Source organism: Camelus ferus, chromosome 16, assembly GCF_009834535.1.
Source record: "Camelus ferus isolate YT-003-E chromosome 16, BCGSAC_Cfer_1.0, whole genome shotgun sequence".
In the NCBI taxonomy this organism is placed as follows: domain Eukaryota; kingdom Metazoa; phylum Chordata; class Mammalia; order Artiodactyla; family Camelidae; genus Camelus; species Camelus ferus.
Genome location: NC_045711.1, coordinates 37861112 through 37876018, shown reverse-complemented (window position 1 = coordinate 37876018; position 14907 = coordinate 37861112). Strand labels below are relative to the sequence as shown.

General features: G+C 49.9%; 1 protein-coding gene across 3 annotated transcripts in view; it reads left to right on the top strand.

Annotated features, from left to right (window-relative positions):
• Nucleotides 1-14907, top strand: part of RAP1GAP2 (RAP1 GTPase activating protein 2) — a 176994-nt gene that overhangs the window by 12657 nt on the left and 149430 nt on the right. The window contains exon 1 of one of the 3 annotated variants that reach the window (XM_006185006.3): nucleotides 13526-13644. The exons of the other annotated variants lie outside the window; for them this stretch is intronic. Within the exon in view, the coding sequence (XP_006185068.1) occupies nucleotides 13601-13644 (44 nt within the window). The 5' untranslated portion in view covers nucleotides 13526-13600. Of the gene's footprint in view, nucleotides 1-13525; nucleotides 13645-14907 lie in introns of those variants that run through there. 3 annotated transcript variants of the gene reach the window in all.

The following is a 14907-nucleotide window of genomic DNA, read 5'->3' as shown; positions in this document are numbered from 1 at the left end:
ACCTGGGGGCTGGTTGTGGGGGGACATCCTTCTTTCTCCTCATCTGTTTTCTATGGCTCCTTCTACACCCTTCTTAACAAACCAAAGGGCATTTATATGCAAGTGGGGTTTGGGCTCTGAATGTTGGGATCTGCCTCTGTTGAGTGGCCCCCATCAGAGCAGCCTTCATAGGGAATTATAGGGTTGTCCTGGGCTGGGTACCACAGCTCTCCGGTTCTTTTCATGCTTTGTGACCCTGGGGCTGTCCCTCAAGCCCCATGGGCCTCAGTTTCCCATGGAGAGGGGAGAAGGCACTCCCTTCCCCCCTTCTTCCTACTGCAGGATGAGGAGTAAACAGAGAGCTTGCACAGCTGCCTGGGGCTGGTAGGCTGGGAGTGACTCAGGGCATCTGAGGTCCCCAGCAGTGATTTCCCCCAGGAAAGTCCCAGCACATCTTTGCCACTTGGGCAGGAGTTGGAGGAGGCTCTGCCCTTGCCTCCAAGCATGTGTGTTGAGTTTTCTGAGTCTAGCAGAGTGAGCATCTGCTATATCTGGCTGCTCTGGCTTCTGGAAGCTACGTTAGGTCCCTCTCCCTTTTAAGATCTTGAGGAGTGGGGGTGGGGTGGGGTGTGAGGAGATGGCATGGAATGGGGGACTTGGAGTCGCCAAGTTTCTGAGCAGAGGCAGATGCTAAACTTGCGCAGGGCCAGGGCACGTCTCTCTGGGACTCCTGCTCAGCCTGCGTAGCCCAGGGTGTTGATGCAGTTTGTCTGGAGGTGGCCTCGGTTCCAAAGAAGATGACATTCCTGCTGCCAGCACCCTCACACCCTCCTCTCCCTCTTTCCTATCACCTTGTCTGCATCAAGTGTGGCTGAGCCACTCTGGTTCAGAATGACTCAAACCTTGAGGGAAGGGGACCCTGGCATGGATGGTGGCACAGCAGAGCATGATGGTTGAGCGTGAAGGCTCTGTTGTCACTCAGACCTGGTCGAATTGCAGCTCCATGACTCACCCGCTGTGTCTCCACCAGTATTCCTCCAAAGCAGAACCGGAGAGGTTTACTTGGAAACAAGGGTGGAGGCAAGGGGCATGAAGGAATGAAAAAAGAAGGAAGCATGAGCAAGCATCCTTTTCATCATTACGCCTGCTCTGTCCTGGGTGGTTCCCTGAGGAGCATTATCTGCCCTGTTGGGGAGAGAAACAGGGAAGTGTTCATCCATCAGCTGTCCCATCCTTGGGGGTTCGTGTGGGCGTCACACACTGCGGCTTCACAGAAGGCCCGCTTGGTCCTTGATGAAGCCTTGCCACGTGGCATTGAAAGCTGCTGTTTGAAGCCTGAGGGGAACTGGTTGTTGCTGGAGTAAGGTGGGGCTGAGAAGGTTTGAAGTGCGCACTAAATTGTCCGACGCTGCGTGGCCTTGGGCAAAGTACCTATCTTCTCTGAGCCTCAATTTCCTATTCTGGTTGTGGGTGTTAAATACGATATTTACTAAATTTTTGAACATGGCAATGGGTCCACAGCGAAGGCTCCATATACTTGGGAACACAGCATATTCTAGGTGGCTCAGATATTCATTCACAAGTAGAGGAGGAGGCTGGTTTAGGTGACCTCTAAAGACCCCCCTTCCTGGTCAGAGAGTCTGGGGCTTAAGGGCCAGAAGCCTGGCCTGGTCAGTTCCTCCTGCAGCTGTGGCCAGTCTCCCAGACCCTCTGAACGGTTCTGTTTCGCTGTCTGTGAACTGGAGCCAGCAATGCCCTGCCCCTGAACCAGCTGCTCATAAGTGCCTCTTCCTGGGTTGTGTGTCCTGGAGGACATGGGAGCCCTGGGGTGGGCAGAGGGTGCGAGGGGAGCAGGTGCTCGAGGGAAGAGTGGCGAGAGGATGGATGCTGGCGTTTGGAGCTGGCAGATGGTCGCAGGCACTGGTCTGGGCTACAGACAGTGGGGAGGACAGGACAGGTGGGTGGGGAGGGGAGAGAAAATGGAGAATAGGAAAGGAGGGGAGAGCAAGTTGGCAGAGGGTGGCCCAGAATGATGTTGGAATGAGGGTTGTGGGGTGAGTCGGGCAGCCTTGGTGCTTGGGGACTGGAGGTGTCTCAGTGGTGGGAACAGGCTGGGCCTGTGGGAGAGCAATGGGGTGGTATGGGGGAAGAGACTGCAGTGGTTGAGGATGAGTTAGGGAGTCCTAGGGCATGCACTGGGGCAAGCATCATATTTCAGGGTACAGCACCTATAAGCCCTTTCATTCTCCTTTACCCCAATGCATCTACACCTGCCTCTCCTGGGCCACTACTCACTTTGGCAGGTGAGGTACTGTCTGCAGACACTTGGGTCCTATTGTGAGTGGTGACTGGAGAAGTCGAGGATGTGCATCCGCCAAGTCTGGTTGCCATGGTACCACGGTGGCCCTTGTCTCCCTACCCCTTCCCATCTCTGAGCAACATTCCGCTCCTCAGGGGGAGGTCGTACAGTGGGGAAGGCATTCAGCTGCCTCTTGCTTGTGCAGGGGCAGTTCAGGCTGGCAATACAAAGGTCATGGTGTCCATCCTCTGCCTTCAGGCAAGGTCACATTCAGCCTAGGCTGGGCCGGTGCAGCAGCCACTGTTTTTAGTCATTTAAAGACTCCCCTGACCTCTGCAATTTGGGACTCCTTTTGTTTTTAGTAAGTTTAGTAAAAAGAAAAAAAAAAAATCAAGGTGGGAGGGGGTATAGCTCAAGTCATAGCGTGCCTGCTTAGCATACATAAGGTCCTGGGTTCAATCCTCAGTACTGCCTCTAAAAATAAATAAATAAGTAAAACTAATCACTTCCCCCTACAAAAATAAAATAAAATAAAATATGTAATAATAAAAAAAAATCAGTGATGCCAAGCTATCCATCTCCTCCTTTTTTAAAGAGCCAGATGACACTCTCTTCTTGCCCACACCTCTTACAATGCTTTGGCACCTCTCTGGTGGGAAGTTCTGCTTCATGTCTGATTTTAGTCTGCCATGCTGCACTTGTGTTGGTTTTTGTTTTTTTTTTTTTTTAACTCTGTTTACCACAACCCTTCAGGGCTTCCAGATAAGTTATAAGGGGATTCCACTCCACCTGCTCAGGAGGCAACATGGCCTTTGGGGCTCCCACAGCAGGTGGGACACCAAGGCAAGGACTGTGCTCTGCAGGACTCAACCTGAAACCTGCCTCCGATTCTGGACTTGCAGGTTGCTCTCAGGGCCGGCTGGTGTCCCACCCCCTTCCCTCGTTCAGATCCAGGGCTGTCCGCCTCCTTCCTGCCTCATGCTGGGTGCTGGCTGGGACCTGCCAGGTCTGGGTCAGCAGATGGCATCAGGCATGGGCACCTGGGGACCCTGCCAATTAGACGACTGGTACTGAGCAAGAGCTGGAGGGGAGTAACAGGCAGTCAGGCACAGTAAGGTACACCTGTATGTATGTGTGTGCGCCTCTGTGCGCGTGTGTCCCTGCAGGGCATGTTGCTGCATCAGTGTCTGCACATCTCCGGTGGTTACTTGTGGTCCTCTGAGCATGTCTCTGGGTGCATTGTCATGTTCTCTGGCTTATTCGTGTTCTTCTCCCTGGGTATGTGTGTTGGCTATCCACCAGGTGCTCTCCAGGGTCCTCGAGGGTGTGCCTGTCTGATGGCAGGTGATATTTTACCCTCAAGGGCAGGATTTCCTGGCCCTTGAGGCCCCTGAGTCTTCTGCCCTCCCCAGCTCTGCCCTCTCTCCAGGATTCCTGTCCCTGTCCCTTTCCCTCTTTCTGCCTGGAGGAAGTTGCTTCTCCCCCACTGGCTGTGTGGGTGCCCACTGCCATGAGGGTAGGCCCTGGGGAGGGACAACCAGTCCAATCTCCAGCCACATCCTTCAAGCTCTGAGTCAAGAGTGATGGGTGGGTGAACCCTGAGTTGAGGAGATGAGTCAGGAGGGCTGCAGCGGGTGGGTGGAAGCCAGGCTATGTGTCAGCGTGCTTCAGGGAAGTGTGTGCACCCCCATCCACTTGACCCATCCTCCGTGGCTTGGGCACCAGTGCAGCAATGGGAAGCCTCCCCCACCTCCACCATCCATATTCTCTTTCTTTGTAGCCATGCCCGGCATGGTTTCTGACCAGGAGCAGAATGGTCTCTGGGACTCCAGGCATCCCACTGGCAGCCTTGGCCTCTGTGAAATTTGTGGTGCTCTTCCTGTGCCAGGCCCTGGACTCACACGATATACATATTAGCTCTTTGGCTCCTCAAAACAATCCTCTAAGGTGGGTTCTGAAAGCATCCCCATCTTATGAGGAAGTAGAGGCTCAGAGAGGCTGCTTCACTTCCACAAGGCCACACAGCTAGTAAGTAGTGGAGCCAGGACATGAATCCAGGTCTGCTCTTGACGCATGCTGCTGTCCTCTCTGCTCTTCACAAAGCTACATCCATTGTATCTTTATAGTGTCCCCTTCAGAGAGGCCGACTCAGATCATGTCCTCTAAACAGGGCTCCCCACCCACCCTATTTGGATCCTATTACCTTACTGTAAATACCTGGGTGAAGTTATTCCTCTCTTATTCTCCACCTTCCCACCCATCAGTCCCCCTGGAGCAGGGATTTGTCTGTCTTGTTCCCTGAAATATTCTCAGCACTAATAGAGAGCCTGAAACACAATAGGGATGAGATGAACATTTGATGAATGGATGAATGAGTGAACATACAAAGGTAGAGCTGACTCCAGACCCAAGCTCTGTACCTCTCCTCTATACCGTCTCTCGCAGCAGGGACCACTGTGAGGTGGCCGGAAGCACAGCTCTGGGGCCAGCTCCCTTGGTTCCTGTTCAGGGGTGCCCCCACTGTGTGCTAGTTTGGGCTTCCTCACAGCCTGTTGGCTGGGTTAAGGGGCAAGAAAGAGCCAGGCAGAAGCTATTTCGCCTTTTCTTACCTGGCCCTGGAGCAGCACGTCCACTAGAGTCACAGATCCACATGGATCCAAGGGGAGGGAACATATACCCCACCGCGTAATGGAGGGGTGTTAATGTCACGGGTGAGAAGGGCATGTGGGATGGGGGCTATATTGTGGGATGGTGGGGCCATCTTTGGAACATACAGTCTGCCACAGCCACTTCTTGGGAATGTGACCTTGAGCAAATTACTTAGTCTCTCTGTGCCCCAATTTCTCCAGCTATAAAATGGAGACATCATCAGTATTATTGGGTTATTTCATACTCATTGGGTTATTTCTTTAGTGGTGACTACACTTCCACCCACGGATCCCCTTGACCTCAGGTGAGTCATTGGTGCAGGTTTTCACTGAGCTGCAGGTTCCAGCCCCAATTCCTCACCCCTAAGTCTTATGTAATACAGGATGCATCTCCCTGTGCAGAGTCCTTCTGAGGGCAGGGATGGTAATGGGGAGAGAAGAGGGGACCCTGAGTGGAAAAGGCCTTTTCTTTGCTCTTTTTTTTTTTTTAAAGGACAGAGTTTTTGGTGGGGGGAGGTTTATTTTCATTTATTGAGTAATTTGGTTTATTTTCATGTATTTATTTAATGGAGGTACCGGGGATTGAACCCAGGACCTTGTGCATGCTGAGCACTTGTCTACCACTGAGCTGTACCTTCCCCCCGGAAAAGGCCTTATCTGTCTCCATTTGTTATGTGACTCTAAGTCAGCCCTGCTCCCTTCAAAGGGGCAAGGGGCAGAGTTGGTGGAGATGCCACGAAGCTGGGGCTCCAGCAGTATTCCTCTGGGCGTGGGGTGGAGCAGATCCCATGAGGAATCCACATTTATCCAGGAAAGTTAGGATAAATGAATCATGAACATACTTGTTTGAGCTGCAGGCCTTTTTTTTTTTTTTCTCCTTTAAGTGTCCAAGGGAGCCCCCTCCTCTCCTCTGTACCTCCTGCCTGCCTCCACCTAAGTCAGTGTTCATCCGCCAGATGAGTGACTCCCCAGCCTGGCTTGCCAGGCCTGGAGAGGAATCTCAGGGTTTACTCGTCCTGGCCCAGGTTGGGGCTGCTCCTCAGCTGGGCATTGGCAGGGGGTCAGGGAGAACTGCAGGGTTTGCTGGAGCCCAACCTGGCCATATCTCACATCAGCACTGCCCTCATTCCCTGTAGGAACTGTTACAAGCAGGGCTCTGTGTTTGAATTCTGCTGTTGTCACCTTCCAGCCTTGTGACTTTGGGCAAGTCTCTTAAGCTCTCTGAGGCTCCATTTCCTCCCTAGGATGGAGAAGATGGTGGTGGTAAAGATTAAATGAAATAAAAAATATGACACAACACGTTCATGGGAGATTATCAAGAAATGACGGCAGTTATTCTTTACAGATGAACAAAGTGAGGCAAAGACAGTTTAAGTGATTTCCCCACAGCTATATTTAATCAGATTCAGGGCTGGAACCCATGTGTCCTGACACCAGGTGGTTGCTGCTTATCTCCTGTGATACAGAGAATTCCTCCATCCCTCAATCCCTTTTGCCAGGGGGCAATATGTCTGCCATCCTAGAAATACAAGCAAGATGCTCTTTTCCTCCTTGCATTACCCAAACTTGTCTGTAGAGGGTGCTGATTCCCACTTTCTTACCCATCTGGTGCAGGAAGTATGCAGGTGGGGCTCTGTGGTAGTAGGGGAGGGTTGGGGGTGACCCAGCTGAATGGGGGAGAGCAAAGAGCTGGCTTTGTAATCTCCTTTAGTGAAAATCCCCTTCAGACAGCTCCTAGTGCCCAAGCCTTCCTACATATAACTCTAGGGCCACCAAAGATAATGGCAGTATCGTAGTGGGTTTCATTCCAGTGTTTCTTGCTGAATTAGAATCATCTGGGGAGTTTGTTAAAGATGCAGATTCCCTGGCCCCACCCCAGAACAATGAGATCCAAATTTTACCCCTTGTGCTGGCAAACAGGCCTACAGGACTGTGCCAGGCACTGCTCTGAGGGCTTAACACATATTAACTCATTTACCCCTCCTAAAAGCCCTATGAGGTAGTAGTATCTCCACTTTATAGATGGAGAGTCCATTTGGAAGCACAGAGAGGTTGAGGAACTTGCCAAATGTCACACTGCTTGCAAGCAGCATGGGCTGGGGTTTAAATGCACGCTATTCAAGCCCCAGGTGGTTCTCACACCCAGTGCCTGTGATAGAACAACTATTTTATAACACTGGGCCTAGCCTCTTTCTTGTTTCCTTTTGCTGCCTTTTATTTGTTAGTGTTTTACCTAAAGTTTATTGTGTTTTTCTAATTATAAAAGTAAGGCCTGCTTATTTCAGAAAACTTAGAAAGTTCTGGAAAGCACAGAGAAGAAAAAACTCATAATCTTTAATCTCACCCCCTGAACAATATGGCCCTGAACATCTTAGTTAGCCTGTTGCCTTCCATTCAGAGACTTATTGTAACTTGTTTGCTCCAGCCTCACATAAGCAGTCACCCCTCAGTGTCCTTGGGATTTTGGTTCCAGGACTGCCCCCTCCCCATGCAGGATACCAGAATCCTGTGATGCTCAAATCCCTTCTATAAAATGGTGTAGCATTTGCATATAGCCAATGCCATTTTGCCTTATACTTAATTTTTTTTAATTAAAAAAAATTTAGATTACATTCCATTTAAATTTATTATAAAATATAGTTTGTACCTCTTAATCCTCTACCTCTATCTTGTCCCTCCCACCTTCCCTCTCTCCACTGATATCCACTAGATTGTTTGCTATATCTGTGAATCTGTTTCTGTTTTGTTATATTCATTCCTTTGTTTTATTTTTAGATTTCACATATAAGTGATAATGACAGTATTCATCTTTTTCTGTCTGACTTATTTCACTAAGTATAATACCTTCCAGATCCAACCATGTTATTGCAAATGGCAAAATTTTATTCTTTTTTATGGCTGAGTAGTATTCCATTATATATATAATGCTATATATAGTATATATATAGTATTCCATTGTATATATGTAATGCTATATATATACCACCCCCCAATCTTCTTTATACATTCATTTGTTGATGGACACTTAGGTTTCCCGTATACTTTAAATCATCTCTAGATTACTTATAATACCTAATACAATGTAAATGCTACGTAAATAGTTGGCAGCATGACAAACCCAAGTTTTGCTTTTTGGAATTTTCTGGAAGTTTTTCCCCCCTGAATATTTTCCATCTGTGGTTAGTTGCATTCATGGATGCAGAACCCGCAGACATGGGAGGGCCGACTGCACTTCAGCAACTACTTTGCGTTGGCTGAGATGAACTGTGTGGACAGACGCAGTCTTTCTCTAACCCACTCCTACTGTTGGGAATTTAGGTCATTCCCAGCCTTTCATAGTATGACAACAATGAGCTAGAGACCCTCAAAAGTACAACTTGGCACACAGCTCTGTTTTTTTCCTCCTTGGGATTGCTGGGTCAAAAGGCATGCATATTTTTAAAAAGCTTTTTATTGAAGCATAATATACATACAGAGAAGTGCACAGGTTTTAAGTATACAGGTTGAAGAGTTTCCACAAACTTGACATAGCCATGCAAAACTGACACCAAATCCCCCAACTGGCCATGATCTGCGCTCAAGAAGTCCCCTGGCATGCACATAAGGATGCCAGTGTGTACTGTCAGAGTTCCTCCAGCAAAGTGGTATATTGGTCTTCTTGGAGTTTCCTTACTTAAGACTGAAACACAAACTCTTTGCTAAAAAGCAGAGTACACGGAAGAACCATCTGGAGTCAGACACTGAGAGAGAGACCTGGCTTCTCCCTTTCTGGGGCAAGACAGGCTTACCTTCAGGGCAGAAGAGGTGATCTCAGGACTGGGATCAGCAGTCAGTTTGAGCTCTAAATAGTTTAAGAAGGTTTTAAAGAAACAAGCTTTTGTAGCTTCCTCCTCCTTGTCCTCCTCTTCTTTTTCGTCTTCTTTCTTCTTCTTAGCAAACCATCTGTTTATTTAATACTTTTTAAAAAAATTATAACATACTCTTGGTAAAAAAAAAAGAAATCAAGCAGCACAGAAGGACAGAAAGTGGAAAGTTTCCTCCCCCCCAAGATTTCCAGTTCCAGTCCCACTCCTCAGGGATACCCAGTCCTGGACCATTGCTTATGTTTCCTTCCAGAAATTGTCTAGGCATTTATAAATGGATGGACGTAGAGATGATTATATTGAGTGAAGTAAGTCAGACAAAGACAAATATCATATGATACCATACATGTTGAATCTTAAAAAAAGATTCAAATTCTGTTTATAAACCAAAAACAGACTCATGGACATAGAAAACAAACTATGGTTACCAAAGGGGAAAGGATGGGACAGATAAATTAGGGGTTGGAGATTAACAGATACACATTACTAAATATAAAATAGATAAACAACAAGGGCCTACTACATAGTACAGGGAACTATATTCAATTTCTTGTAATAACATATAATGGAAGAGTCTGAAAAGAAAAAAAATGTGTCTAAGTATGTATAACTGAATCACTTTGCTGTACACCTGAAACTAACATTGTAAATCAACTACACTTCAATAAAAATTTTACATATTTATTTGAACTAATAGGATCCTATTATATGAGCATTCTGTGTCTTTTATTTCATTTATTTTTATTTTGGAGGGGAGGTGTATTAGGCTTATTTATTTATAAATTAGGTTTATTTATTTATTTATTTTTAGGGGAAGTACTGGGGATTGAACCCAGGACCTTGTACATGCTAAGCATGCACTCTACCACTTACTTAAGCTATATACCCTCCCTGCTGTGTCTTTCTTTTTTTAACTTCAGTTTTTAGGGTATCTTTATATAGTAACATATATAAATCCTACCTCCTTCTCTTCAATGGCTACCTAGGATTCCATTGTATACTTGTTTCTACAATATAGTGAAATGATGATCATGTGTTCAGTGTATTTGCTATTACAAACAATGATATAATTAACATCTGTGTGCACAGGTATGGTCAACTCATATGAGTTTACCAGTGGGAAAAATTTCTAAAAACAAAATTGTTGGCACAAACGTTATGTGCACTTGCCGTTTTGACTGATCTTGCCAAATATCTACACACTCATGGTGAGGTGCCCCCACATCATTATCAAGTCTTTTTTTTTAACCTTCCCTATCTGATGGTTAAAAATGATGCTTTATTATTACTTAAAAATAATGATACCCATTGTTGCTTCTTTAGTCCACAGCCACGTGTTGCTGGGAGTTCTTTTGGTAGACTGGCCTTACTGAACAAATCAGAATAAATCACGCAATCGTCCTATGTCAGGGTCCTGCTCTTGGAACCCAGTTTTCACAAGCATTTCTCTTGCAATTTTTTTGGTCATCGTCTTGCTTTTCAGAACTTGTGCAATGGGAAATTCAATCTAGCCCTTGAGACAGTGTGTGTGGGGAAGTGATCAGGGCACTGTAAATCACAATGCAAATGTTAGGTGTCATTTTATCTCCATCCCAAGGTGTGAATTGCTAACCGATGTGGATTTACTGGCTCTGAATGCCCTGGTGCCCTGTTTTCCTGGAGATCAGAGTGTTCTTCTCTGCTACTGTGCTTTGTCCTAACCTGGCTTATCTAGCCTCCTCTTTAAGGAAAAGTCCACTGAAACCTCCAAAGAGCACATGAGCTGCTCAGGGTGATTCAGTGGTCGAGCTGGGAGGGAAGCTGTGCCCTCAGGGTTGGTACCGATGCCAGCTCATGCTGTCTGGAGTTGGGGAGGATCCAGGTCGAATGATCTAGTGCCCGCTTCTCTTGGGGCATCTGTTTCCTGAGCTTCCTGTAACTGCCTCATCCCTATGCCTGGGAAAGGAGACTCTCATCTTTCAGCTCCTGCTGGTGGCTGCGAGGACAGAGTGGCCCAAGTGGAGGAAACCACACTCCTGCTCTCAAGGGACTGCAGACATGATGGAGGGGCTACTGGCAGGGGCCTGGGCCTCCTCTCCTCCTTTGACCCCAGCCAGCCTTCTCGGCTCCACGTTTCTCTAAAGCTCTAAAGACCAGAGAACTGGGTGGGTTCCCTGGAGCTCTGTCCCTAGGTTGGGGCTCTGGGTGGGACTTGCCCCCTCAGCTCCACCAGGGACACCCACAGGCCTCCACCAGGGAAGCCAGAGCCTTGTGACTTGCTGACCCAAAGTGGCCCTTCCTCTGTGGAAGGGTGAGAAGCAACCTCAGGAGAGAAGGAGCCCATCTGGCCAGGTGCTGGGGGGACTCGGGCATGTGCTCTTTCCTGCTTTGTCATTGTTCTTTCTCGGCTGAGCTGAGCTTTGCTTTGCTTTCAGGGCCTTAGTTTCCCCATCTGTAAAATGGGCACTGTGTGATCTGGGCTTTTCTGTGGGTTCCAGAGTCAGTGGAGCAGGTTTGATCTGCTAATGCAGATCATCGTACAGAACAGTGGCTGAGACTTTGAGCTCCGGGGTCAAACCCAGGTCTGCTACCATCATGCTGGGTACATTTTATCATGTTCCTTAACCTCTCTGTGCCTCAGCATCCCCATCTGTAAAATGGGATAAAGTAGTGTCCTCTCTGAGGCAGCTGTGAGGTTGAGAGGTCAGCGCTGGCCCATAGTCAACTCACAGACACAGGGGCGCTGCTGTTGGCTTTCGTGTCCCTGTAACTTGTCCTCACCTCCACCCTGACTGCTGGTGTGCTGAGTCAGCTGAGGTCTTGGAGGAGGCCGGGCCATGCTTGGTGGGGCAGGAGGGCTGGGCCTGGCACACACAGTGCTTCTCTTTTCTCTTGACTCACAGTCCTACCCAGAGAGCCATGCCACCACCCAGAAGAAGAGCTGAGGGGCCAGAGCAGGGGTGACAGGAAGCCGACCAGGACTGAGGGAGAGGGTGGAATATATAATAATTGTAACAGCTCTGGGAGTGGTGTGGGAGCCCTGTGCTAAGTGTTTACGTTCACTTATCACCTTGTGAGGTGGGTAGCAGCCACCCCACATTATGGAGGACACTGAGGCCAAGAGAGTTAGGTAAATTGCTGGAGGGCACACAGCTCCCGAATTTTGAGGGCCTGAGCGCTGAGGAGAGGAGAGTGGATGAGGCTCTAGAATGGCTCTCACTTCCCTCCAGAGCTTACGGGGTAAAATTCAAAGCCATCTGGGAACCTCCCTTCTCTTTCTCCAAGCCCTCACTCTGAGGGGCGAGGAAGACACAGATCCTTCTTCGGGTTCAAGGAATTCTGGGATGCTGTGAGTTCTGTCCCACTCCCTGCATGCTGCTCTTGGGCCAGGTGTCTGAATTCCGTGACTCTGTATCTTTTATGGCTGCCATGCAAGGGACCAGAACCTCAGCTGGGAGAATCCAGCCTGGTCTTGAATTGCCCCTTCCTGGTCCCTGGGCTGCCCTGCTGACCTTTAGATTCTTGGGCCTAGGCTTGTGTCCCTGCTGGATCTGTGAACACTTGGCCCAGGTGGCCTCCTACCTGGTGTTTACCTGAGTGTCTCGCAGACTATGAAGGTCTGCATGAGAGAATGTCTCAGCTGTGTCTGCCCCTAGAGTATGCTGATGGACAACATGCACACATGTTGTGCGTGTGCTTGTGTTTACAGATAAGAATAGGTAAGATGGAGGTGGGACATGTCCAAGCTTGCTGTGACTGCAATCCCCTCTCTCCTGCATAAAAACACATCAAATAACGTGCTCCACTGATTGGCCAGGAACGACCTGTATTTGATTAAAAAAAAAAAAGAAAAAGGAAGTGCTTTGCAAAAGGAATTTTGTCATTAGTAACCCACATAGCACCTGGGCTAAGGCTGGGAGCTGCGTCTGGCTCACCCTGCACAGTGCTTGGCCTGGATAAGATGCTGACATCGCGGAGGCAGCAGACGCAGGCCAAGGACTGTTTTCACCTTCACTCTTTGGCTCATCAAGCTCTTTATCTTAGTCAGGACTTCCTCATTGCAGAGGGAGAGAAATCCAACTCATGTTGGCTTTAGGAAAAAAGGGATTATTACTGGCTCTTATATAGCCAGGGTTTGGTGGGTGCATGTCTCTGTTCATGTCCATATGCACCTACGCGTGCGTGAGCAGTACCTGTGTGTACGTGTGCGGATGTCTGCTGATGTGTGTGAGCATGTGTGTGCCTGGGTATACCTGTAGGTTCTGTGCGTGTATCTGTGCCCATGTGCGTGTGCCCTTGTGCCCACATGGATGCATGTATGCTTGTGTACTAGTGTGTACAGGTGTAATCACAGGGGTGGGGCAGGTTCAAGCCACAGTGGAGCAGAGAGCCAAGGTCCCACTGCTGGCAGCCCCCAGGGAGTCGGTGTGGGACCCCAGTCTGCAGCGCTGCCTGAGCCTTCCAGTCAGGTCTCTGTCCCCCTCCCAGGCACGATCGTGGGAATCCTCTGTCCTCCTGGGGTTCCAGGAAGCCCTGGCTGTGTGGGGCTGAGTTGCCAGCTTGGGCTGTGGTGCAATCCGCCGGCCGAGCCCCTTCCGGATCTGTGGGTTCCTCTGGGCGTGGGGAAACTGCCCTCTGCGACCTCTCTTGGTGCGTCCTTGGGGGCAGGACACACCTCCCACCCTGAGGCCTCACCCACAGGAAGCCGGGCTGGGGGGCAGGCGAGGGGGGAGGTGCCATGCTGGGCGCCCCACCCTACGCCTGTGGCTGTGGACCCCGGTGCAACAGGGCTGCAGGGACATCGCTGGACCCGGGGCCCCGCGGCCACAACCATGTTTGGCAGGAAGCGCAGCGTCTCCTTTGGGGGCTTCGGATGGTGGGTAACAGATGGGAGGGCAGGTGGAGGGGTGGGAGCAAAACTGTCCATGAAGTGAAGCCTTGTTGAGCGTGGGGCTGCCCGTGCAGAGGGCTCTCACACTGTGACTGAGACCCGGTTGGTGAGGGGGGCACTTTCAGATGCCTGGGCTGGATGGAGATGGAGGATTCTGGCTGGGGCATCTGACACTAAGCTTTTCCTCACTCTCCCTTGGGTACAATCTTCTAGGGGATCCAGAGGTGGGAGCTGGAGCAGTGTGAGTGTGACTCTGCGACTGGTTGAATGTGTGTCTCTGTGTCATGTGTTTCCGTTTGTATGTGCCTCTGTGATGATTGTGAACGTGTGTGGGGTCCGGGACTGTGTGTGCAGGTGTGCATGTCTGTGTGACAGTGTGTGAGGTGTATGCCTGGCGGGGTGGGCGTGCCTACCTGTGCACTCTGTGTTCCTGAGCAGCTGCGGGTCTACACCTCTGGTCTTGTCTCCCTGAGTGTGCATGTGTGTTCTGCTCTGGTCTGTGTCCTCTTTGTGACTTCGCCGCAGGCGGAGTCTGTGGCCTGCTGGGCCTTTGGGCTGCCTCCTCTCTGCGGGGGTGAGCTGTGAGGGGAGGGGGCAGGCCTGTCTCTGGAGGCCCCTCCCCCTCCCCCTGTGGCCAATCCTAGCTTGAGCCTCTTCTGACCTTCTGGGCCACCTTTTGCTGCTAAGCTTCTATCTGGGACAAGGGAGAGGCTCTTTCTTCCCCATGGGGCCAGAAACTGGGGAAACTGAGGTCACAGGCTTGTCTCTGGTTCCCAGCTGCTGGTGGCTGCTCCTCAGCTGGGGAGCAGGGTCTGGTGGTTTTCATTATCAGTTTCCTTTCAGCTTCTAGGCCCAGGGCATTGTCAGAGAAGAGGTTCCTACTGCTGGGGGGAGGGTGGTCAGGGCTGTCCTGGTGTAGAATCTGGGGTGGGCAGTGATGGGGACACCAGAGTTTGGGGGAAAGAGGGAGGGAGGCACAAGGGCCATAAGACACGGTCTCCAGTCATCTGGCTGATAACCTGCTCCCCTATGCATGCAGCTTTTGATTTCCCCTTTCCTCCTCTTTGGGGGCACTTTGCCACCCTTCCTTTGGTGGGAGGGGCTTGTGGATGCTTCATGTTTGGCAAAATGAGAGAGTGAAGGTGAGACAGTGCCGGGGGTGGCCCAATGTGGCCTCCTAGTACCTGCTCACAGGCCTTCCCTGATGCCAAGGGGCTGCTGTCCTGAGAGTGGGGTCTGGGTTCCAAT